The 27,839-nt window shown below is 34.6% G+C and overlaps 1 protein-coding gene across 1 annotated transcript; it reads left to right on the top strand.

Moving 5' to 3' along the window:
• LOC114357840 (muscle segmentation homeobox) lies at positions 1 to 27,839 on the top strand. The gene is made up of 3 exons (XM_028311626.1): positions 1 to 641; positions 25,408 to 25,592; positions 27,176 to 27,839. Exons 1-3 carry the CDS (start codon positions 68 to 70, stop codon positions 27,434 to 27,436), a joined length of 1,020 nt encoding a protein of 339 aa, XP_028167427.1. The 5' UTR covers positions 1 to 67; the 3' UTR covers positions 27,437 to 27,839.

The raw sequence follows: 27,839 nt of genomic DNA on the forward strand, positions 1-27,839 counted from the left end.
ACGGTCGCATGCGTACACGATCTCAGATCGCGGCTCGAAGTGATGTGCTAATGGGACTGACCGGTCAATGTTAAAGAAACCAAGTTACGAGGAGAACGAAGTGAAAAATATGGCGATACAGAGCGTGTCGAGATACCCCAGCAGTCCGGCGGAGGCCACCGAGCCGCCGAAGGCTTCGCGGATCAGCTTCAGCGTGGCTTCCATTTTGGCGGATACGAAGGCTAACCAAGCGGACGAGACGGCGGAGATGATCAGACATCATAGGACGATACCGGAGTCTCCGTTACGGCAGAGTCCGTCAGCGCAGCCCGAGCTACCAGGGGAATCCCCTAGGGCGTCCAGCCAAACGCCGCCCTTGAATCTAAACGCTTCCGCGACTGTGACTTCATCTGATGACGAATACGAAGATTCTGTTAACCAGGAAGACTCCATAGTTGATGTGGAGGACTTGCAGAATGGGGGGCAAAGCGAGGATGAGGAGAGAACGGGAGATAAGGGGAGATTGGTCAGGCCGACCCCTTTCAGCGCGCTGGCGGCGGCGGCGGTCGCGTACCACGGGCTGGGGTGGCCGGGACCCCCGTCGGTGGTGCCTTCGTTCGGGCCTCTGTTCCAGTCACATTTCCCCGTTGGACATTTAACAGGTTAGATTTTTTTTTGTATTTTTGTAGAGTAGTTAGTAGTGTGGTAGAATGTAGAGTCGTTGAGTATTTACAGGTTTTCGTTTTAAATACTGATTACAATTTTGTAGTCTTTCCTTTTTTTATTAGTAAATACTTTTATGTAGAGCCTAATTTTATTGTTGTATGTATGCTTGTTCTAGCTAGTAGACAAATAGTAGAACTTTCGTAGACCGTAGAGCATTCGTAGCGTTTGAACAAATTCTTAAAATAGACATTGGTAATCAAGCTTTGTAGTTTTAAAAATATACATTATTATACAATATTTTTTCTACTAATTTTAAGTATTTTCCATTTTTTAAAGATAAATAATACCTTAATTAGTCCATGATAATTTATTAATAGGTAGGTATTTAAAAATTTGGTAGCGGTTTAATTAAGCTGAAAATCCGTGTTTACTTTATCTGTTTTGATTTACGCTTACTTGAGTTTAATTACCTTATTTGGTACTTATATTAATTACAATAGCTTTAATTAATAAGTAGAGTACCTATGGGTAGCGGCGTAGCTGTTTTATTTATTTATTTATTTCCAATTTATTAATCGGACTTGGTTTATATATTTAACTAAGAAGGTTAATTAAATGATGAGTTAGAGATAAAATGTTTCTTCATTCATCTATACTATATCTAATGTTATAAATGCGAAAGTAACTCTGTCTGTCGGTCTTGATTTCACGCCTAAATCACTGAACCGATTTTGATGAAATTTGGCATAGAGATAGTTGAGTCCCGGGAAAGGACATAGGATAGTTTTTATCTTTTATCACGATTTTTGAAAGAGGGACGCGCGCGATAAAGTTTTTCTGTGACAGACAAAATTCCACGCGGGCGAAGCCGCGGGCGGAAAGCTGGTAATCTATATTTTATTACTCTTTGATGAGCAATCTGAATGTGTACGCAAATGGTTAATAACAATTAATAATAATTGCAGACTTACGCAATCGCTTATTAATTAACAATAATAACAATTACCGTTAAATACTATATGTAATTAAAATTATCGGCTTCAATTTTGGTAATCATCAATTAATTGGATGCCCGAATATCGTTGAGTTTCTTGATTTGTTTTTTTTAAGTATAAAAATTAACGATTCAAAAGGTCAAGCGTTATAAATGTGCGTCTGCAATAAGTATGTATGTGTGTACATAATATTTATTTACATAAGTATCTTTGATTTAAACTACACTAATATTATAAAGAGAAAAGATTAATTGATTGTTTGTATTAAATAGGCTCCAAAACTATTGGACTGATTTGAAAAATTCTTTCACTATTAGAATCCTCCATTATTTCTGATGAATATAGGCGGTACGAAGTTCGCCGTGGTGAACTGTTAGGTAAAGACGCGCATAGTTTTATTTCGAAGTAAATACACTAGGTACTCTACATTATGGATTAAATGGCCCTTTTGTATTACAAATGCAATTGTACTGTTTAAAAGATAATAATTAGTTAATGATCTGTAAACATTTATTGTTAGTTCCTTATAAAAACTAGGAAACGGTTCCTTTTATTTCGGGAAAAAGGAATCAACAAGTTATTGTACCTACCGGTTAATACTCCAATAAACTTTTCTTTTAATTTTCTTCAAAATTTAAAAATACCGGTTGTTATTTCTTAATAACGTACCTATAAAAATCTAAAATAAATACTACTACTAAATTAAATTAAATTTTATTTTTGAAACACAAGTTAGTTAATATTATCAAAATTATTTTGATAATTTTAACTAACTTGTGGTTAATTCCCACCTCATTATAGATTTTACAAACCGTTAGTTACCATTATAATTATTTTGTTATTTACCTCAATTAAGTTTCAGCTGAGTAGTAGGTATCCTCACGCTATAACTCAATGCAATTTAACCTCTTTATTCGATACAAGATTTAAAACCTTCAAATTTTAAAAAAGTTGCATTCAAATAGGGAACGGATTAAAAAAATAGACTTTCGTGGAAAAGGTTACGTCATAGAGCTTTCAGAATTCACACAATTTGAACATTTAAATAATACAAAGTAAATACCAAAAATATTACTAAATTAACATTATTAAATAATGATGAAAGTTTAATTCATTTTGACGTTCGTAGGTATTGATTGTCACATTTAATATTTGAGCATTGATTGAAATGAAACCACAACTGACTAATATTATTTTACTATGATGTCAACATAACATTTTAATGAAGTCACGTAGGTATTATTACTTTACTATAGTCTTTTCCCGCTAATTCTAGCCCTAAAGTCAAAATAAATCCTTTTACTTTGACTGTGACCAAAAGATCCAATTAGCTAGCTCAACAATAAATCTCGAAGGGATCCCCACAAATCTGTTTCTAAAATATTATAATAAGGCTCGTGTTTCGGAAATCTCCGAAGACACAACTGAATAAAGGCTTAGGAGGAACATAAATACAGGATTTCACGAATGCGAAAACAATAAGGCAAGGATTGGAAGAGGCTCAGGATCAATGGGCACACAACCTCCGCATAAATAGGGACCGCGAAGGTTGGATTCTGAGTTTGAAACTTTTTGCGTTGTTTAAATGCTCGAATGTTTGCGTTTTGAATTTGGAATTCGCTTGGTTTAAAATGAGAACTATGGATATGCATTTCGAATTTTCTTAATTCAAAATTTGCTGACACTTTTTTATTGAAAATACAGATAACAGTAGTGATGTTCGTAAAACAAACTTAAAGTAAAAATTGCTATATCGATTACCTACATAAAAAATAATGCAGAATACGCTAATCGACCTATTTACTTGTTACATATTAAGCTACTTGGCGGAAAATGAGCCAGATTTAAGGGTAACGTTAAAATAGTAATTAAAAATAACTTTAGGCATTTTTCTCTATCTCACATTTCTTTCAACATAAAAAAAATACGGAGTTTCTAAATAATTTAAGTAATCAGAACATTCAGAACCTTGCCAAAACCAGTAATTATGAAAGTGCTATTAATAGACTAGGTGTGTAACGGGAAACTTCATGCTATTATTAAGTATGAATGTCAATTCTCCGAACGCATTATTATTGAATTATTAATTTCCTGTCGATATATGAGTATTAATAACCACAACAATACATAATTAACAGGTAAGATTGTACATAATTGGGTTTTAAATCATATTTCCATGTTATTTATATAAAAACTTCCAATAAGAGGTTTACCAACTTTATCTTATTAGAATTTTCAAATAAGAATTTATATGCAAAATTATTACCATGAATTGAAGTTTTAAAAACGCCAAAAAACATTTAGTAAATAAAAATCTATCAACATTAAGAATCACCTAGTTTCGGCCAATAATTTAATAAATGTAATAATAATACAATTAACACAATCGATTTCACTATTCCAATTAAAATTAATAACAATCGATTAGTTTTATTGCTCGTATTTCATTTGATCGATTCGTAAACAGGAAGTGGGAATCTATTTCACACATTAAACAAAATTAATTAGTATTTTAAACTAATTTAGGATATCCTTCAATAATAAATTTAATTAGAGCATTATTGACGTTAACAATAATATGTTATTAATTATTTCAATAATGTTTAAGTTTATTTCGATTATTATAACTTTTCAACGGCTAGAAATATTTGTTGTTCAACACGTTATTATTATGTGATTGAGTTTGTCCTTGATTTGGTTTCACCATTTAAATCATTAGTGTTAATATTATAAAAATGTTAAATTTATTACTACATTAGAATTGAGATCATTAGTTTAACTTTTATTTAGAACTATAACTATCTCTCGTTCTCACTACTGCAACTCCTGTATAGCTAGGATCTATAGCTTGGCCTGCGAAGAAACCCAACCAGTGAAGGTTTAATCCTGGGGGGTTACTAACTGTCCTGGAACCTTCATCAAATTCAATCAGTAAGCTAAAAACCATCATCTGCACTGTATATACAGTCGACTTTAAAGACTAATTTACGGACTTAAGGAAAAAACACTAGCGCGATGCAAATTTAGTACAACGCCATCTATTGATTTCATTCAGTACTAATTAATTCAGTACTTGCTTATCACTTGTCTTCTTTTCATCGTTATCGGATGCAGAGTGCAAAAAGCCACTAAGAGGGATTTTTTATAAAACATAGCTACTATACATCCATCCATATTAGTATTAAAGTAATTTGTATTAATTGCCCTAGTTTCGATCTTTTGTTAATACCAGCTAGGGTTAAGCTGTAGCGTGCGAAGCAGACATTATGCGGACCGACGCCCTCAGATTGCGCTACACGGTTATCCTATTAGCCATGCTAATGTCTAGAATCTAGATAAATCCTATAGGCATTTAGAATTTGTTGCCACATCAAATAGGGAATTATAAAATGCCTAGAATTATTTATCCTCAATAGTCCAAGGACACTTCTGAAATATTAATTAATTAAGATAACGAATTTTAGCGACAAATTCTTATTCATCAATATGTTCAAACAAGTAATAGGTCTAATCTTTATTTTAATTTTGCCCATAAATTGATAACATTATAATAATATTATCTAAATAATATTATTATCTAAAAATCCTCCTGAAATTACTTGGCATGCACTGTCAGGAGTTATGCTAAGTCGGGACGTTATTGGCACACTTTTTTTTTTATTATTATTTTTTTGTTCCAATAAACTCATTCTATTGTACGAGTATAAACTTTTTTAAATTTTATCTTACAGCTTATTTTTATTCATTTAAACCTTTATGGATTAGCTCTCTCTCTATTTCTCCCATTGCGTGGTTACAAAGCGTTTGGCGTGCAGAATCTGTCCTCAACATGGCAACACCAATCGCGGGTAAAGCGCATGGATACTAATTACCACCTATTTAGGGTAAATCGAAGTGTTTATCTTAGTAATGACTGTTTGCACTGATTTATTCTAGCTAGGACTCTAGCTTTTGTTGGAGGGAAAATTAGAAGATTAAATTTCATTTATAAATGTCGAATTCATTTGTTTTGGGTAGAAAAAAAAAACATTACAATAGAAGACTACCTAATATTTGTATCATTAGGATTTTAGCATTTGTTGGAGGTAAAATTAGACGGATTTAACTAAGTAATTTCAATTTAAAATTTTATTTAGTGATCTTTTTTTATCTCCAAAGTTTTATAACGTTAGAATAATACCTAATAATTTGCATCATGACTAAATTGTCTTTTAAATTATTTGAGTAATATTATTGTTTTGTATTTTTGATATAAAATGTATTTCGTGTTTTTGATATAAAATAATTAATATAAACCTGACTATTTCCTATTTTAATCGCTTATCAAAATTAATATTTTCCTTAAATATCAAAATACTTTAGTTGTTTTAGTTAAAGTAATTATTTTAAACAAAGTTTTCCGTAACGCACAGAATTATATTTTGTGTATAACAAGGCCATGATAAATTATGTAGAATTCAAAACTTTTAGTGTAAAATTCTTAAAACTTTCTAGTACCTACAATAAGTTTAGTGTCTCGGTGCACATTTTTTTTCATTCATTAATTTTTTACACGTCCCAGTATCACTTAAACCCTACCACTGCTTCAGGACAATAAATGGGCCAGTGCTGATAAGAAGCAGCACAAGAAACTCAATATTTGATTTGCATTTTGATTCTTCAATTTCAATTTAGTCATAGCACAAAAGTATCAACATTTCTTAGGCTGAGTTGCACCAAGCAAGCGTCAAAAATGTGTCAAACTCCATACAAAAATCACTGGTTATCGTTAAAGTTAGGTGATGCAACTTAGCCTTAATATCATACGAACATTCAAATTATTTAATCACATAACCCTAAGTACACATAAATTAGTTCATGTCCATTGTATGAACTCCATTCGTGCTCACGTGGTTGCGTGAACCATTTACTTTATTTAGTTCGTGCAAATTATTTGACGGCGTGGTTAATTTTTTTATGGCAACATTCTTCAATGGTTCGTGATTAGCGGCATTTGGAATATTAAAATATTTGTACTTATGCGGTTTTTTAATCCGAACTAGAACAATGTGGGTATTTTTGTTTTGAATTAAATGTAGAGCTACATTATGATTGTTTACTGTGGTAGCATTTAGCATCTAATGCTAGTAAAATAGGTGTTGTTTCAACAAAAATGTATAATCTGTTGTAATTCATAGATTATGACATAACAAATAAGGCATCTTATTACAGTCGTAATAGGCGCTATTTTGCATCAAAAATATATAATCTTACTAGCTATGCCCGCGACTTAGCACGCGTGAAAAAAGTTTGAATAATATTTTCACCCGTTTTTGCAACATTTTTCCTCCTATTGGTCGTAGCGTGATGCCACAGATTTCCTTGGTTTTTTTATATTTCAATCAGTACTACTTAGTTGAAACAAACAATCAAAGCTTTTTAATATTAGTATATGGTTTGCTGTACATAATATAAAATAATACAGCGAGTGCTAAAAGGCTCCGTCTGGGAGCATTCAGAATCAATCTGCGAGCGCTGAAAAACAACCGCGACAGAACCTGTATTTTATCGCACAATGGCTGCCCTGCCGTAGTGCTGCGCTCGGAAGGTTAAACGTCGATTGTTTAATCGATAAAGTTCAATTGGACGATTTTAACGAAAAGTAGCAACTGTGGTGTGTTAATTTTTTTTAAACTTCAATTTTAGATTTGTAGAATATACTTGGTAGAATAAATAAAATTAAAGGCGTATTTTATCTCTAATTAGTTATGTGTTCTCTAAGAAGAAAATTGAAAACCAATAGTCTTATTTCACGTCATTTAATGACCAAAACCAATCAATTTTTCTTCACTTTACGGCAATATTGCACTCATTGGGAAATCTTGATTAATTTCCATGATTGATATTTTATCGATTGTAACGCATCACGTCACTACCCCGCGAATGTAATAAGCGCTAACGCCATTATTATCGGCATTTTCCTATTTGTTTACGATCCGACATAATGGTCTATTAAGAAATTTAAATTGCTGAACAGAAAAACGGCTACTCGATTAGTTACATAATCTCAAATTGTGTCTCAAGCGTGGAACGGAACGTTTTTATTAGCAGTTGCACATTTTCTTACAGCTTCCCCTAGCATCGCTATGTAGGCTGCAATGTATATTGTTAAGACGCAAAGATATAAAAACAATCAGCCTGCAGATGTTGAAATAATTCTGATACTGGAACGAAAAGTTTAACAAATGAAAAAACCCAAATAACTTTTTTATGCTATTTCAGCTTGGCCAGTGTCACAACCCCTACAAAAAAGGATGTTTTGAAAAGTTTTAATGCAAACTTTCTTCTGTGTTGTATTCTAACTATTTTTAAATAACTTATCTAATGAAATCTAATAAAGCTGTTCCAATTACGCTTCAAATTACTTTTCCCGCGATTGATAGGTTTTTCTTTCATACTTACTTATTGCGTATATCGTTGCAAGTATGCGTCGTAAATGGTAAATTACTGAATATTCAGCAATTTTATTGGAATGACTGTTTTCCAAATATGAATTATGTAATAATTAATACTGTATGTAAAGATGCCTATTTTCAGAATTAGGAACCCGATTTTTCGGAATAAGGAAAATTACTGATTTTCAATTAATACCTCATTTAATTTTGTTTCTATGAATGGGACATTATTAGAACTTATAAAATTATAACCGTGCTAACTGGAGTGTGGATGATACGATTAAAATTAATTTACAACTTATATTAACGTGCTAAATGAAGTTGTTAAAGTGCAATTGTCAATAAATTATCTTTTATTAATATAATTAGACGAGCACAACAATAAAGCATGCTATAAAAGTAATAAGATATTAAAACTACGTGATTAGGTAAGTTAATTTTTGCTTGAGGAAAAAATTAATTTGTGTTGAAACAAATAACTGACTATGTAGCCAATTAAAATGTGTAGCAGAATATAAATCCAGATAAGTACATACATTTTGTTCGTTAAATAGGTACACTGGGAATGGTAACAGGTAGGTACCTAAATAATAAAGTAAAATTGTATTAAAACCCAAATGTTTTTGTAGGGTTTTGGAAATAATGAAAAACGATTTTGTGAAAAGTAACTATTCTTCATTTCGTCCCATTTGTATTTAATTAGAGATAAAACGAGAAATTAGGTAGTTTTAGTAGTAAGTACTCATTATTAAAAGCTTTGCTTAGTTTAGGACTAGAAGCGTAGTGTAAAATGTCCAGGGATTTTTTTTATATTTTTTATTATTATTCATATGTGAATTATCTTCTACGATCCATTTTCTCACAAGCTCTAATCATTTTAATAATTAATTTAAATTAAATTAGACAACTCCAACGACGGAAACAATTTGTTTTCGTTCCAAACATCAGTGTGCCTACCATGAGTTTACGTTAGGTGTACTCGCTAGCGACTGCGTAAAAAAATGACATTTAAATGTATGACATATTGTGCAGCGCCCCTAGCGGCTACTTTCAAGAAATAAAATCTTCATATAATTTTTTGACGTATTCGCTAGCGAGCTCACATAACGTAAACTCATGGTAGGCACACAGAATCCGGATTTCGCAGAAATCGACAGAACAAGTGAATTATGAATGAACTAGCGGCCGCCCGCGACTTCGTACGCGTGAATCCCGTTTTTCCCGCTAATTCCCGTTCCCGTGGGAATTTCGGGAATTCCTTTCTTAGTGCACCTCTACGGTACCTAAGCTACGTCCCTTCCAAATTTCAAGTGCCTACGTTTAGCCGTTTAGGCTGTGCGTTGATCTGTCAGTCAGTCAGTCAGTTTCTCCTTTTATATATTTAGATTCCAAAATGGCCGCCAATTAGATATGTTCGCCCACGAATTTGTTTTTCGAACCTTGAATTTGACATAGCACAGAAAATAACAGTATACTCACTTTGACCAAAACTGAATACAAACCTTTTATGGACCAAAATGTACTTAAATTGAAACTCTTATGCTAATGACTACTCATGCATGCGTTATAGCACCGTCAAAAAGATTAAAAAGCTATCTAAGTAAGTATATTGAGCTAGTAGTTCTATAAAACGGAATATTAATTAATCCACGCCTTGAATCCCGATATCTGCACTTCACAACTTCTTTTATCGGAGAAGAATAATTATTCGCTCGGAATTGGACTGTCTGTTTTTATTTCGCTGTGGCTAAACTAATTAGCACTTATAATGACATAACGCTGGCCTAACCGTACAGTAGAGTGCAAATTAATGATAAACGTATCCATATTTGTCTATCAGAGAGACTCGGCTTATCGACGAGAAGTCTCGTTAGGGCCTGTAATCTGAAACTCTGGAACTAAATTTTATTTAACTCTCGACTTTGAGCCCTTAAAAATAAGAGCCAAGTTATCAAGGACTCAACCAGGTCTTTTTTCGTCCAGTACTCGCACCATTGCCTCTCCTAATTGGCTCGGCGTCTGTTTTAATTCATTTCGCGATAGTTTTACAAGTATTTTATTGACGCGTGGCTCCGCCTGGCGGTGAAACGGAGCGACTAATCGATTCGTTGGCGTACCAGTCCTCCGATCGCTCGATTACTCGAGTTTCGAACATTGGCCCTTTATTATTGGCCAGCATTGTTTTTTCAAGCGCATAATGGCGGTCGCCGAGCGTGTAATTTGCAATTCTAATTATGGACGCATAAAATATTATAAAAATTTTACTGTGTGATCGTAATTAGACGCATAGACGCGGCTCCGTTTTATCTGTATGAAATATTGCTTTAAATGAGATAAAACTTTTATGAGAAAAGCGAAGTGATAATTTTAATTGCGTTTATTTGAAACGACACGCTGAATTCTATGGTTATCAACCAACACTAATTATTTACTATTACACTATGGGAGGTCTGCTACAAGTCTTGAAAGTTACCTTCCTATAATCTGTGGCGTAAAGTTGAAATTGGCGTCGCATTTATAAAGAAAAAGATAAGTCCAGTAGCGTCGCCAGTGACGCGTGCTGCCATCTCTCGGACGATGACAGTAACTAATAAATCATCCGATAACATCAGAGGCGAAGATTATACGGTACTGGGTTCCCCATCACGCCATCCGTGCTTCCTGCAAGCGCAAATTAGTAAAACACTTACAAACAATACGCGATCAACACACTAACGAGTATTACACCTTACTGCACTCGCAATAAAGCTCTCATTCCAAAGGAAACTACCAAAGTAACAACAGCCAATAATTGCCACTGCAAAACACTGAAATATATTTTTAGTAGTTCGCGGAATCGTGTTGGCTAAAAGTTAACGCCGGTCGAACTGCAAAAGACAATGAACACGGTTTAGTTTAACTGCCCAGTTAACGTATTACCGTCAAAGAGGGAAATTATTATTCCCGGTTAAATAGTTTACATGTTGAACTCGGAAATGTGCGGTTTTTCGGGCCGCGCTTGTACAGTCAGCGTCAAATACGTGACACCCAAAGTAGCCAAAAAGTTCGCAACCGCGTCGTTTTTACAATGAGCTATCGTTTTAGCGCTTACCAGTTAGCGCCACTGTAGAGTAAGGTCCTGTCACTTGCTAGTAGCGAAGACAGTGGCACCAACTGGTGAGCGCTAAAGTGGTAAGAGGACTATCGCATTTGCACTCATCAAGATGGCGCCACTGTAGAGTAAGGTCTTGTCAATCGCCAGGGGTGCCAACTGTTAAGTATAAAAACGATAGTCCTCATTGGAATAAGGTTGTGTTATCAACTTTTTGGCCACTTTGGGTGTCACGAACTATTTGACGCTGACTGTACGGTCTCGGCCTCGAACTGTGCGTTGACCAATTAGAAACAGCTATTAAACAGTGGACCGGTCACTTTGCCAAATGCATTCTTTCACGAAAACAAGCCATGCGATTTTATTCATCAATTTGCACCGGACAAAATTGCGACCGGTAGCCCTTTTGAAAAAGGAACGCCTTTTATTTTTTTCTTAATGGCCAAAGGAGGTTTGCCGTGAACATGATCCTAATTAAAAAAGTCAAAATTTTCGCCACGTTCGATGGAGAATTTTGAATATATTCCTTTGCCCAATTAGCAATACTGGCAATTAAAAAAAATGGTTCGAAATTTTGAAATTTAAATCGAGAATGCTAATGTAATGTTCGGCGGCGACCAAAACGTTCGGTAGCTTGATTTGAATATTAGACGAAAGAAATGTAGGTTTATGTTATTCGAGTTTCGGCCTTTGGGCCAATAAAATTAATGCTCGCTACTGTTTCCTAAGAAAGATTAAGGCGATATCGTTCATTGCGCTATAAAATTAAAATGTAAATAGATTCAACGTCAATGATGGTTCATTAAAACTGTGGAGTAAATGTTAAAACTCGTGGTATTCTCTTTAATAAAAATGTTACTCTTTCTTTTGTGCATATTTTCAAAATTACCATTTTTGTCAAGATAATAACTTTTAATAATTCCTGTAACTTAGCTTGAATGGATACCATTTCAACATGACAATATTTCAACCGTCTGCCCTTCATCTCAATCATAAATAGCCGATGCCCCAAAAATCGAGCTTCGATATGAAACATTAAAAAACATATTATTTATGTTTTGGATTTTAATTAAAATAACTTACCAGAACGAATCGGATAATTTGTCATCGGTTGGGATCCATTAGGCTGTATTGTGTTTGGCCCATAACTCATCGCGGACCTTCTTGGAACTATCGGTGGATTATGGCCAAGCACGAGTTAGGCTGCCAAAAGTTCGATTCCGTGGTCTGAAAAAAAAAATAACAAGCTGCCAAAAGAAAAAAAAAAGTTGGCTAAAGACTAAAAAAAAGATGCCATTGCAAGCCATTAGAAAAAAAATCTAATTAATTTCAAATTCGAACAAACATTAAAAACAACTACGTACGAATGAAGTTCGAAATTCAAAATTCGAAACAATTGCTACTGCATTTTTTTTTTCAAATATTGTTTCTGCACTATGCGTAGTAACTTTTAGTAATCTGTGACAAAGCGTTCGTTAAAATGAAAAAGAAACTCCATCCACGGAATCCTAATCGTTAGACATAAACGATACACATGTCCGCGGTTTATTAATAAGAATTCAAAATAAATTAGGCGGTCAATTTATTAATTACACCCAATTCAGTTAATGTGTACGTGTTGAAATATTTATGCGTGGATTTGCTTACGGAACAGGTTTTTTAATGTTTGAATGGAGCTTGGAACTTTACCACCGGTCTAAGTGGATTTATAAGGCAACGAGTTTCTTTCTTCAAAACGTCTAAATATCTACTAATGATTTAATATTGATAGTATAAAAACAAAGCCAAGTAGGTGTGCTTTGAGATAGAACAACCTAATCGAGCTCGTATACCTCTATTTTAGACATAAAAAGTGTACCATAACATATTCGTTACAATTACTTACTGTCACATAAAAAAAACGTGAGATATGAACTCAATCTCACTTTGTATCTCAAAAAAATGGGATAGAGAGACTACATTATAGTCAATAATAATTCATATCTGAAATTCTGGATATTTTAATTGCCATCATCAAAGTACATGTCCCTTCTTGGAATCGAACCTGCAACTTATACAAAAGTAATCCCACTCTAACCACCGGTCCATAGAGCCTGCATCCTGCATTCTTACCTACAGGGCGATGCCGCGTGGGCGACCGGCGTCCCGTCGCGGGCGCACGCACGGTATTAACGTGTTCATTTGTTAATTGCCATAGAGTAGGAGGGTGTAGAGAGGTCACTAGATTAGATTATGCCCATTAAATTATCATTAAGATTGAAATTTTGGTTAAAAAATGCACCAATAAGAGTCCGTGACTGACTATGACAAATGTCATTCTTGTTTCAGAACACGAGCCTCAAAAAAAATTTAGATTAAACTCTACCACCAATGGGATTGCTTCCTTTTCATTCATTCATTTTGAATTTGACCTCTAAATCCTACTTATTTAGGCATAAAATAGAACCCAATTTATTAAAAAAACATCCTTTTATTGAACATTATTTGTGTGTTACAAGACTTTTTTCATCAATAGAGCAATTTTAACGAACTAAAAATATTATCCAACATATTTTGAGCTTAAGCTTACGACATTTAATTAATTACGTTATCTTGTATTACCGTAGTTATATTTTCATCGACGCGGTCAATTTGTTGTTATAAATAAAAATCAAATTATTGTTAAAATTCGCTATAATTCACCAGTTGAAAGTAATTACCCGTGTAACGTTGTAAACATTCTGATATTTGTTGCACAAGTTGTTCAAAACGATTTCCTTTGTTCCGGCATTAATTATTTATTGTTCTTGTTATTTAATAACTTTAATAATTCATTCATCGTTACGTATCTGTGTTAGTAGTAAAACATTCTTAGACAATAAATGCAGCGTTTTCACAGTGAATGAATACGCTGTAATAGAGATGTAACGTTTTCTCAATTTTCACTAATATCATTTACGTAACGGGATTACGGGACTACTTATTCCCACCTCTAGTTCTCACCGCTGGTCTACTTCTGTGTAGTCAGGAACTACAGATTATGAACTCAGTTTGAAACTGTCTGATTTTCATTGTGTAGGTAATAACTAAGCGTTCCTTTTGAGATGAGTAAACACTGGACACTCTGACCCATAATAATCTTTGTTGTATCGATACTTCTATACTAATTTATAAAGCTGAAGAGTTTGTTTGTTTGTTTACTTGAACGCGCTAATCTCAGGAACTACAAGTCCGATTTAAAAATTATTTCAGTGTTAGATAGCCCATTTATTGACGAAGGCTATAGGCTATAAACAATCACGCTACGAGTAATAGGTGCAGAGCAAAAATTAAAAATGTTGCGAAAACGGGTTTTCACGCGTACAAAGTCGCGGGCACAGATACGTCAATAAAAGCAAAGAATTCCAGTGAAACCAATACCATTTAACATTTGGTTTATTACTTTCATTAAGTTCACAATGTCCAATGATTAACACCGCAGAAGTGACAAACGGTGTATTTGCAGTAAGTGAAAGCTGACGGATTGTTAGCCAACTCGTATATTAATTATCTTTATCGTTAGCGTTGTTTGTCTGTAACCTTTCAACCGAGGTATTTGTGTTGCCAGTAACAAGGCGTTGTTAGATACTTTTGAAAACATTTAGCTAATAGCTCTGAGGAAATTAGCACTTGTTTTTAAACAAGGTACGTGAAAGTTTGTGGACAGTCATTAAAATACTAGAGACATTATTAGTGTTGAGTATCACAACCAATCGCAGCGATTATCGAATCACTTTTGAAAAAAAAAAATTGAGCTCTAATTTATTTATTATGAATCTTGTAAACAATGTATTTAATGCAAGCTGCACAGCACAGTTGACAATCGTTTCAGAGAAATGACGTCCACTGCTGGACAAAGGTCACCCCCAAGGTTTTCCATAATGAACGGTCCTGCGCTGCCCGCATCCAGGCTTTTTCCGCGACCTTTACCAGATCGTCGGTCCACCTAGTAGGAGACCTGCCCACGCTACATCTTCCAGCCCGTGGTTGCCACTCGAGAACTTTTCTGTCTGTCTGTTGACAATATTGCGGCAATAATCCTCAATCACAGAACATAGAAAGTTCTGTGTCCTCAATAATCAACATTTTTTTCACTCTGACATTGTTTCTGTCTTCCTTCACGCTAATTCTTTGAATATTGCTAGACAATATTGGCAAAATACTTTCTCAGTGGTCAACTATTATCCACGAAGACGCGCCTCACCAATTTTTGGTCGATGGAAGCGCGGGGTGCGGGGAGTTTGATTCGAGCAACCCGAGCGTCATTATTGTAGTGTGCGTGTGCACTCATGGATAATTTAGCGTGTACCGATAACAATCAAACATTAGCGGAAGAATGGTGGGGCGTGTCTTCGTGGATGACAAGATCTATATCTTGCACCACAATATTCAAAATGTTACATACCGTAAACTCCCACAACATTGCCAGACAATATTGCCAAAAATCATCTTAGGTGTTTTATACTCTATGATAATAATTATACCATCAACAAGCCGCCTCTAGTAGCGTACAGGGCGCGTCCCCCGCTGTGCGCGGCTTGTCTTCTGGAGTACTAATAATAATCTATTTTATGCCTTTAAAATTTTAGTCGCTAATTCCTGCAATATTGCTAGACTATATTGCCGAAATAATTTCCTAGTTGTCAACTATCTTGCACTATATTCACACTATATTGTTCCATATCTGAATATTGCCATAAGCTCCCGCAATATTGTCAGGCAATATAGGCAAAATCCTTTTTTGTTTGAAACCAAATGTATTTTAATACTCTATGATAATAATTAGGTATATTTTTTGGATAAACTCTTGTTGTTTATGCTCTATGATAATAATTATACCATCAACAAGCCGCCTCTAGTAGCGGACAGGGCGCGTCCCCCGCTGCGCGCGGCTTGATAAAGCCCTCTCGAGTACAAAACAATCTATTTTATGCCACAGTGCTTATTAAATAATGGGCTAATGCGATGGCAAGTGCAACGCACTGAATTATGGCTTGCAATGTTGGAGAGATTTATTGAGCAACGTTTAAAAATAAAAAAAAATAAGAGGCCAATATTCTAAGACTGAGTTGCACCAACTTATTTCGATAATTTTAACAATAACCGGTGCTTTTTGTATGGATTTTTGACGTTTGTTAAAGTAAAATTAGAATGGTGCAACTCAGCCTAATGGTTGTGTAACCATAGAGCAAACCTCACACAGTCAGAGTCAAATACATAGTTCGTGACACCCAAAGTGGCCAAAAAGTTCGTAACACATCTTTGTTACTTGAAATGAGGTTGTGTTGTCAACTTTTTGGCCAGTTTGTGTGTCAGGGACTGACTGTACCACCGGCAACAGTGTTAACTGCCCATTGCTGGTCATGTCGTCTCGTTCTATCGCAAAGAATCACCATTTGATGAGAGCGAGAGCAAAAACGGAAATGGATAGATAACACTGTCATTTTTGTGTTCGACTTTGTCAACTGTCAGAATGTATGAGAAAAATTAAGCCAGAGTGGTCTAATTTTAAATGCCTCGCCACTTTTGGGCTTACTATCCATCACTAGACTTTATAAATCTAAAGTTGTAACAATACATTATAACATTAACATTTTCTAAAGTTCACATTAGTAAATTGAATTATCCAAAGCTCGCCCACACATTATAATTCTCAGCATAAAATGATTATTGAATTAAAAATTAATACCACACCGATGTCGGCCATGATTATGGATATTATCAATTTATAAACATGTTAAAGTTATGGAGCTATCGGGTTTCGGAATAATGTTCTCGCCTTAATTAATTTTAATTATAATATACGAGGCTGCAGACATGAGGTATTGAGGAATGATTGCCTTGAATGAAGAATCATATTTAATATTTATCAACATTATAGTGTTTGTGATAAATTGGATCAACATAATAATATAATTTTTATAACGTCAAGTCAATCTTTGAAAGTATTAAATTGGTCTGTAAAATTTTAACAAACGTCAAAAATCTGCAATAGCAGAGAATAATAATATTACTTTTATTTTCGAACGATTTTTCATAATGGTGCTAGCTAACAATTCTGAGATCTTTTTTGAAAATTATAAATAACTTAAAAAAATCGAACTGCCTAAGGCGGGAATTGCTCTGAGATCGATTGCTCGAACAACATTTTGATCAATGTTGACCAACTTTCGCAACAATATGTCGATTCATTTATTTTGTTTTATTGAATCAAGACTCGAAAAAAAAGATTTCGTTTCATTACAATTCGATCGAAACCTGTTTCCACAATTTTCTTTTGCAATTTTTTTTATTTTATAACTTTTTGAGCGCTTGATTTACCCGACAATTTATAATGTTCGTGTCGAATTCAATTTCATAATTGGATTCCATAAACGATTACTTTTAACGCTGCATTAATTAATTAAGTTCTTAATTTATATTGACAGTAAATTGTATCTATCGTTTACAATTGCATGCTGTGATATACTCGTACCTATTTATATTTAAGTATGTATTTGCATACTTGAAATATCTACACGTGTACAGTCAGATGAAGTTAAGTTTACGAAACATTTTATTCACAAAATCTTTTAATCTTAACAATTATTAGTATCTGACAGAAAATGATAGAGCATTTATTAACTAAAACGATATTTATACTTTTTATGAAGGTAAAAAATGTATTAAGCTTACAACTTCTCTGGTGTATTTTTCAAGAAAATCATGAATCAGAATCATTATTTATTTGCTTTAAATGTGGTACAGAAGATGGATACAGTTAATTGTTAGGTCACACAAGTAAAAGGATTGTCAAAATTCTATTCTATGATTTATTTTATTTATTATTTAACAAAATTTTAGCCCAAATTCTAATTGTGTCAACACCGTTTTAGCATTTAGATAAATTCTTTAGCACTATCTGTCATAATCATAATGGTTTCACTTACATGAGAATAAACAGTGTTTTGAACAGGATTTTTTTTATAATTAAGATTTAAAATATATTCAAATGGATATCCAGTCCGAGTGTACAGTCAGCAACAAGAGTCACGCTCCTAATTATAGAAGCATTCCCAATCAATTACCGCTTCGAAACAAAACTGTCGCGACTTCATTTGCTGTAGCGTCAGCAAAACAGTTCAACTGTAATTAAAAAATATTTTAAATTACCTAAAGAATTACTTTTAGTACCGATCATGAAAGAAAATCATAGAAGCATAACTTCAAAAGTTGAAGAGTGATTCAATTTAATAACACAAATACTAATGTTATTTTTTAATTCATAAAAAAATTAACACTAAAACCATTATAGTGTGCGCGTGTTGTATTTTTCCACCACACAATTACAGTTTACCATCCAACTAGCTATTTCAACGGCACTAAAAAAAACTAAAATCACAGCAATTTACAAGACACTAAAAAACTAAATTCAAAATTAATCACTCGCCGTTGCGCGAAACTAAGCTATTCCACAATAAATCACAGCGCTCAAATGACTTCAAAATCACTATTAAAACATGTCAAAATAGTTCCCTCGCTAGTGTTGCGGAACCATCGAAGGTTTCAGTATCGATAGTTGACCTAAAAATATTCAAGATATCGATAGTGCTGTCGTATCGCCATGTATCGATCCTTTCTATATTATTGTGATTTCTTATTCTTCTTTTTCTCAGTTATTACACTCTTCACAGACTGGTTTTGGTCGTCGAGAGTGTGGATTGTTGTGGGTGGATATTGATCGCCTTACAAAGTTACGATGACTCGCCATCTTTCCCTGTTCATGATCAGCTCTGTGCTAAGTGCACACACGCAGGGGTTTTCTAATACCATATAGCATAATAGTTATTTTTGTCTGTTTCAGCAATAAAATAGATAGTATCGGATGTAAAACTATAAATAGTATTGCCCTATAGATCGAGTTTATCGATAGTATCCATACTATTATATATGTCGATACTAAATCTATCGATACAATTATTTTTGCCTTGCCTATCGACAGTCACACCACTACCCCGCATGTTTAACAAGTAGTCAAACGTTGTCAGTGGCTGGCTCAGCGCCAAGGCACTAATGTTTCACTGAATGGTGCTATTTGTACTGCACCGGGACACGTATAAGCATTTCTTATTCTCTTAATAGACTATTGGAGGCCATAGAAAAGGCTGGACGAAAGCTTAGAAATTCAGGACTTTTTCGAAAAAAAAAATACATTTATAACACTTCCTTCTGGCGCAGTCGGGTAAAAAAAAGTTTGATTGTGCTAACCTCCTAGTTGACAAAACATTTACGTATTTAAGTTCTATTCATATATTTTTTTAATTACACTCCAACAAAAACTACCTAACGTAGCAATAGCGAAATCGAATGTCATTTTGTCTAGGTTGGTAAGTGGGATCCTGTATTGAATCGACCTTTTGCATAATGACTGTCGAAAACCATATTTATTGAATGAAGGCATGCTCTTTTCTAACCCAACTGGAAACTAAGAACAGAGTGGCTTTTAGCAAAGTGTGTCCTATTCCTATCTAAGACTCTAACTTAGAACCTACTAAGCAAAAGAACCGCACTCTAGCCACTGATCACGAAGGCCAATCATGACGTTGACCGGATGACATTTGTTCAACAATAAAAACATAACAAAACCATATTCATAGCTTTTTAATGGGACCATCAATGATCTTAATACCGATACCAATCTTGTGCCATTATTATCTTAGCTAGATCTTTAAAACCGACCTTATAAGCTCGCACCCATTATGTTGTTCCGATATCATCTATTTTATTGAAAATGTTTGAATAAACCTCTTTTAAAGACATCTTTGGACTACCAAAACAATATGAACTATCTGCATAATAAAATAGTCTTAACGTCTTCCGCGTTTTCTATGGCCCCAATTTAAAGAGCGATCCAGTTGTTGATGAATGGTAAAGTAAAGACGTCTTTGATCATCTGATAATAAATATGACCCTGGTGAACGAAAAAAGTGCCATTAACTCCCTTTGAATTTAACCTATTAGGGTTCTCAAAAGTAAACTGAGTGATTGAAGTCACTCGGAGATGTACTGCAAAGATACCTTAAATGAAGTACAAAATATAAACAAAATTGGCGGTATCATTATGAAGATCAATACCTTCCACTAAACACAATTTATTATTAGCATTAAAACAATCTTTATTGCGTTTTCTATGCACTATAATTCTATGCCAAAATAGACGCTTATGCTAAAAATCATAATTCAGGAAACGGGCGTAAATAAAAATACTGTACAGTGCAAGTCTCAATTTTTCAAAGTACTTGATTGACAATAAAAATAGGAAGAGCGAGAAATAGAGTCTATCATTCTTCTATGATTCTTTCGTTCACAATCTCAAAGAATCCTGTAAATATTGCAAAGGAATTCGAGAAGATTTTGTGGGTAGTTCTTTGTTAACTATTTATTTACAGCCTGTAGCGACTTTGATGTATTTTGTTTTGTGGAAGATATTTAAATGTTCATTCTGAGGTAGAGTTCGACAATTTATTGTCGAAGTGATTTAGATAATCGTTCGTTTAGTGAAATTTTTGGATGACGACGTGAAAGTGCTTAAGTTAGTTTAAATGGCCCAGGTTGGCTATTAGCCCTAGTTTAATTTTAACGGTTTTTGTTATATTTGGCACCACCTTAATATAACCGTAACTATAGCCATAAGCGGTGTTTTTGCATGGAGTTTGACAGATTTTTGACATTTTAAAATAAGATGGTGTAACCCAGCCTTAGCCTTAGTGTTGAGCACAAGAATTTAAACCCAAAGTCATAATCTGACAGATAGTGTTAACGTACCTGCCTAATAATGACAGCCTAATAAAAAGCTCCAAAGAAGACGTCTTTAAATTTTTTCAGGCACGTCTTAGACTACTTATTACAAGACAATCAATATAATTGTTTACATCTAATTAGATGCAAGAAAACATTAAAGAAACCTCTCCTAACGAACCATCTGGTTAAGAACCCAGACAAACCTTAATTACCATTGTAACTAGATACTAGAAATAACTATTAGTTAGCAGTATAAGGCAACATGTGCTCATGTAAACTTCTTGTAGCGTCCACTAAATGCTACTTAAACACATTTACAGTGAAAAAGGCTGACGTATAATTAAACATAATTTGAATAAACACACCGCGATAGACATATCACATTCTTTCTACCTGATTTGCATTTGCTTCGCAATTTGCGGGCAAAAATGACGGCCGTTTTTAACTTTAATCTAATTTTAACTATAAGAATGCCACGTCCCATTCGCACTTTATGAGAACCGATCTCTCTACATTAGCAGAATAATACCGTTTTAATATGGAAATCCGAAGTAAAAGGAAACATGTTGGAACAGCCCCCGAGACGCGTGGAATGCCCGCCTCTCTTGTACGGACAACAAAAACGTCAAGCACACAGTGACCGTTTAAAATATTGGAATGAATGACATACCACGCCTCGCAGGATTAATGGTGCAATGCATACAAAAAGCAAACACTCATTAATATATCAACTGTCTTTTTAGCAGTCCGACCATTAGGTACCGTCGGCAAAAACACGGATTTTAATTCCAATTTTAAAAACACCCCAACTTTTCATAATTCATTCTCGCGTTCCTTTTTTAAACGCTACAATGGATGCTTAAGTGAGTTAAAACGACTCATATTTCTCTCGTCGCTGGCGAGTCACAACAACATAACTCCGTTCTAACATCTGCAGTCGATATCTCTTTAGACAATTAACAAGAAAACGAAATCCGACAGCTCCATATAAGTATTTTAAAGGTAATTTAACAGCTCCCGCGTATTAGGCCGTTGACACATTAACGACGCGAGTTACAGACTCCGCTCTTTAAGTTACACACCGCTGTGTAATATGATATTGATGATGACCATTTGGCTTGTTATTGCTACCAAAAGCGGAGTTTATTCACATTAATATTAATTGATCATTAATAAATTAGTAAATTGTGTATAGCATGGTTTCGATATTATCTAAAGATTTATCTTTGATATCGACTTTCTTTCTTACTTGACTTTTTTAAAATAAATAAATAAGTAGGTACTTACTCAAAATCATAAGGGCGCTTAAAGCCTTAAACTAGTTTTAGCATTCGTGTGCGCCTGCTCTAAGTTTTATTTCGGTCGCTCGCGCTCGTCGGCGCTTTGACGTTCGCCAAACACGACATTAATACACTTTAACTTTTTTCCCCTGTCACATAATTTACGTCTTTTTTCACCCGACTTTTTTGGACCATTAGCTATTAAGCGACGTCGCTTACGCCCTTTATTCGACTGCAGGCGCCGTGATTATTAATTTCAAAGTTTATTAATGCGAGTGCTACCTGTCAAAGTATATTAACATGTTTTCGGAGTTATGGACGGCAATAAATTTTGCGTATAAATAAATTTATTAACATAATTAGGCGGTACACGGATTCGCGTGTTTCTCAAGATGATGTTTGACAGATGTTTTGAATAAATGAGTTATTGCTCCACTTTAATTTTTTGTTGTTATCATAAAAATGTACTGTAATATTGTACTATTTAAGGACGCTATTAAAGTTTCGATTAAGGCAGGAAACTGGTAGTATAGTCGACAAAACATCAAAATGTTGCAAATCAGTACCTATTACAACCAAATAAGATTCAATGGTGTTAAATAAGCTCTTAATAAGTCCAAAATATAATTAGGTGCCTCCTTTATGGCCTGATAAAAAAACAGTAATCGATATAACGTAATTAGTGAACCATAACTATTTTATGGTCGCGTTCGTTAGCTCTCAGATAGGAAAGTAGACGACGCACATTAAGGTATACATTTTTGTTGGAAAATAACCGTTATTACCATTACGTAAGATGACACAGTATTCAGCTTGAAGTGCCCCTGTTATCTAGCAATAAACTCTCAACACGTGCTCCCCAATCCATCATCAGTCAAAAACGTTAATTAGTACTTAAACAGCAATTAGTTGATAGCTAATTATGTGGGCTACAGTCTATTAAAACGGTTCATTCAGGTCTGTAATCAATTGTGTACGTCTCAGTCGATCAGTGTTAGATAACAGTGATTCATATGAATTAGGTCACAGCGAAGTCTCAATCAGTAGGCTGAGTGTGAGTTTGCATCAAACGTTCTCACTAGTGAGCGCGATAAAAAAAATTAAGAAAAAATTAGTTCTTGAACGTTTCCGCTAGGGGCGCTGTACAATCCGACATACATTTAATGTCATTTTTATACGCGCTCAATTGTGAGGACGTTTGATGCAAACTCACACTAAGCCTTCAGTAAGTTTAGTAATAGGCTGACTACTTATACAGCTTTTGGCGCTCTATTTATGTTATACTAGTTTTAAGATTCTATGCGTATCTAAAATTTGGTAAATAAATATTCGAATTTAAGATAATAATATTTAACTGACCGCGAACGGTTAACGGAACTATTAGTAATTTGTACAATCTTCTTTTAAAAAGATATCGATGCTAGCGTCAAGTCAAGCCATTGTAAAATTTTAAACAGTAATTTTTCTTTTTATCGGATTCTTAGGCATCCTGGATTCAAATAATAAAAGATTCCGCATACATAATAATATTATCATGTTTTTCTTTGATCATCTAAAAAAACTTAATAAATACGGTAATTCTTCAAGTTCTTCACCTTCTAACATAGTTTTGCGTGCGAACATACTTGACTCTATATTTATTGTGGAATAAATTTCGTAGTATGTAATTGAAATTGGTTATAATTATTAATATTTACGATGAAAACAAGTGTGGGAAGGTTATAATTCATTGAATTTATGTCGATTAGAAACAACATTAATTAATTTTGCTATTACTTAACATTGGTAATTTAAAAATTAAATAATATTATGTACAATCATTTTCATTGATCGAAATAACATTTTCGACTTTAGCAAGTTCGAGTTTAACCAACTGAATGAAGATCGTTGGATTTATCAGTTTCCTAGCAAGTAAAGGGTCGTGGGTTCCATTCTCACCTGAGGCAATCAATTTGTTCAAACTCCAATATTAGTTCAGCATCTTATTATGCAAAAATCCTAATAACCTTGAATTTAGGACAAACATCTGTATTGGTTTAGATAAAAATACCAGAGACAAAACAGAAGATAACAATCAAAAGTTGCGCCACCAAACGGCACAATTAAAATCGAGTTTCCAAATATCTCGATATAATACGATTCTGACGAAATTTTATCTCGATTCGCATCGGACAAAACCACGCGTGGGCGTTTAAATCAAAATTTTCTACGTCACCGCTATATCACCGCTATAAAACTAAACGATTAGCTTACTAATACTTGTTTTCATCGCTAAATAAGTTAAAAATTACCTCTTTTTAGATTTTATCGGCAATGGCGCGCGGTTGCTTCCTGCGTCTCTTATTTTATATGAGTTTTATTATGCGATTTATTAGCGAATGAATGAAGCGGCATTCTTGGGTTGGATTGTTTCGTTTTATTGAGATGTGGATGGATTTGGGCATGCTAAATGGGGACGGGGGATTCATTTCTAATGTTTCGAATACTTACCACATTGTTCAAAGGCATTAAGAGTAGGTAATAGCAACTACTAAAGATTAACTTCTGAACTCAATATTACCAGCCCTTCTTTCAGTAAATTTATAAAATACTATGTATTGTAAAAGTACTAAAGTTTGAAATGGTAGTCATTTAGGTAGGTACGCCTCGTTCTTAATCCAGCTGTTATTCGAACATTTACGATTTGACAAGACCATTTAAAATTATATTATTATATCATTAAACCAGTAATTTACCAAAGTGATTCAAGGGTTTTTTAGTAAAGTGAAAATTTTGGTAATTGGGGAATAAGTAGTATAGTAATCATATGTTACATTTTTACTTTCTACGAATATCGTAACGAAATACTCTGGAAACTAACGCGTCAAAGACATTTCATCTTCCCAAATCTTAACCCTCCACCACCATCTAACAGTTTATTCTCTTCGACTGACGCTAAGCCAAATTGGAGAGGGTCTAGCTCCTACAGTAGAGACAAAAGCTTGTGATTTTTGATAGGCTGTGATTATTTAATAAATCCTCCTCCCTTTGATTGCAGTCCAGGGTTCATCATAGAGATTTGTCTAGCTTTAAGCCTTATCTCCCCTATGTGACATTATGGTGATTCAAATAAACTATATCAATGACCTGATGATGACAACTAACCGCTTCTTCCTCTTCAACAGACGCCAACGGCGAGCCGGCCAAGCTAAAGTGCAACTTACGCAAGCACAAGCCCAACCGCAAGCCTCGTACGCCCTTCACCGCGCAGCAGCTGCGAGCGCTTGAAAGCAAGTTCGTGGAGAAGCAGTACCTTAGCATCGCTGAGAGAGCAGAGTTTTCTTCGTCACTTGGACTGTCGGAAACTCAGGTATGTCAGCGATTCGCTCAATCGTTTCAGCCAATTTCCCTCCACTGGAGAAAGGTCTTCTCCAATTATCTTTACAACGACCAGTTCTACCAGCCCGTGGTCTCTTCATCACTCGGACTATCTGAAACACAGGTACGTCACCGTTCTACGTTTGTATTTATCTGCTGACAAGTTCGTGAAGTTCAAGTACCTCAGCGTCGCCGAAAGAACAGGATTCTCCTCAAAACACTGGTATACTTTCTCTAACCTTTGCGTCACTCGTACTGTTACATCTGGAGTCGCAAGCCTCGTACGCCCTTCACCGCACAGCAGCTGCGCGCGCTTGAAAGCAAGTTCGTGGAGAAGCAATACCTTAGCATCGCTGAGAGAGCAGAGTTCTCCTCATCGCTTGGACTATCCGAAACTCAGGTAACAAGTCAGCGATCCATCATTTGCTCCATCGTTTCAGCCAAATTGCCTCCACTGAAGAAAGGTCTTCCCCTATGATCTTCTAAACAACCAGTCCTGCGCTACTCGCATCCAGGTATACCCCATGACCTTCACCAGATAGTCCGCCTTGTGGAAGCCTGGCCACACTAAGTCTTCCAGCCGTCACTCGGTATATCTGAAACACAGGTACGTTATTCGGGACTGCTACTTTTCCCCACCAGTGAATTCTTATGCAGCCAGGATCTACAGCTTTACCGCCAAGGATAACCCAACCAGTGAAGGTCAAGTTTGTCCCAGTACGTTAGTGTTCTATATGTAAACGTATAAATTCACTGATGATGATAATGCGTTGTTACAACTTAAGTCATAATAACTCTCACAACATTTATTTTACTATAACAGGTATTTATTGTTCTAATGTTTTGATCAAAGTATTTTTTTCAGTAATACCTTTAGCCATTTTATTATATTTTTTTACATGATTGGTCAAAATCAACAAGATTGTGAATAGGAGCTTTCTTTTTTTTTAAATAAACAATATCGATTCATATTATTTTATAACTACGAGTATAAACACTGAGGCGAGAAAATTAAAACGTTTGAAACTTGGTCAGCTATTTGGAATTGGACTTTCTATTCGCAAAATTATGCGATAAGTGATCTGTGATTTTATACTCGCGCCTATCGTAAAATTAAATGGCCCAATACTCTAAGCATTATAATTAAAGCGAAATTTTTTATGGTCGCATTTTGTGAATAAATAAACATACAAATTAATTGCTCAGTTTAGAGATCTAACTAATAATAATACCTGTTATAAAACTAGTACTAATTTTGCTTACACTCCATTTCATTTAGCATCATCATTATCATTACCTACTTACCTACATTATGTAGGTACATACGAGTATATCCCATATTGTCTGATACGACCAAGGACTCCTAATCGTACTAAGTACTGCTTACGCTTTACTTACATAAATATCTAAATTTTACCTAGAATAAGCTTTAAATCACTTAAAAATATATTATTTGTACAATGAATAGTTGTCTCTAGGTTCTGTTGACCGCTTGACTCAACAACTTAATCAGGAAGGGTCTACTTATTCCAATCATTGCAAAACAAACTAACATCAAATCTCTTTTGCCAACAGGTAAAAATCTGGTTCCAAAACCGGCGGGCGAAAGCGAAGCGTGTACAAGAGGCGGAGATCGAGAAACTTAAAATGGCGCAATTTTCCCGACACCCCCACCACTTGTACCCCCACCCGGCGCTCCAGCAGTACTTCCACCCCCACCCCTTAATGGGGGGCGGGCGTCCGCTACCCCCCATGGCCATGCCGCCGCATCTAGCCATGGTTCAACCACCTGTCTCTAGTTCTCCGTCGCCAAACGCGCCGAGTGCACCGCAGTGAATTAAAAAACAAAATGACATTCTATTTTCGATATTTGAAATTTTAACACTGTCAACATGGAATTATTAGACTAATGTAGCCATTTGTTGAGTAAAAAATGTAATTTCGAAGACAAGAAAATTGTAAGTTATTCCATTTTTAAAATTCAAAATGTAATTCAGCAGCCATCTTTTACAAAAATTATAAAATTAATTTTTGTCTTTTTTGATGACGGTAGGACGAACAAAGGAGTATGAAATGTACATTTTGTAAATATTAATTTAAGTATAGTTTTACGTGCACTATAAGATGTTTGTATTAATTTAAAGAGATATTATTTAGTTTTATTTAGATAGGTAAAGTTTTACCTTTTACCAAAAGTACAGTTATATTAATGTCAGTACAAGATTTATTTGGATTTTTT

Source organism: Ostrinia furnacalis, unplaced genomic scaffold (genome assembly GCF_004193835.3).
Source record: "Ostrinia furnacalis isolate ACB-3 unplaced genomic scaffold, ASM419383v2 OfSCF3507, whole genome shotgun sequence".
Lineage (NCBI taxonomy): Eukaryota > Metazoa > Arthropoda > Insecta > Lepidoptera > Crambidae > Ostrinia > Ostrinia furnacalis.

Excerpts from the sequence above, each read along its gene's own strand:
- LOC114357840 (XM_028311626.1), top strand. The coding sequence starts at position 68 with ATGTTAAAGAAACCAAGTTACGAGGAGAACGAAGTGAAAAATATGGCG. Across the intron at positions 642-25,407 it reads CCCCGTTGGACATTTAACAG|ACGCCAACGGCGAGCCGGCC; the intron begins GTTAGATTTTTT and ends CCTCTTCAACAG. Across the intron at positions 25,593-27,175 it reads TTGGACTGTCGGAAACTCAG|GTAAAAATCTGGTTCCAAAA; the intron begins GTATGTCAGCGA and ends TTTTGCCAACAG.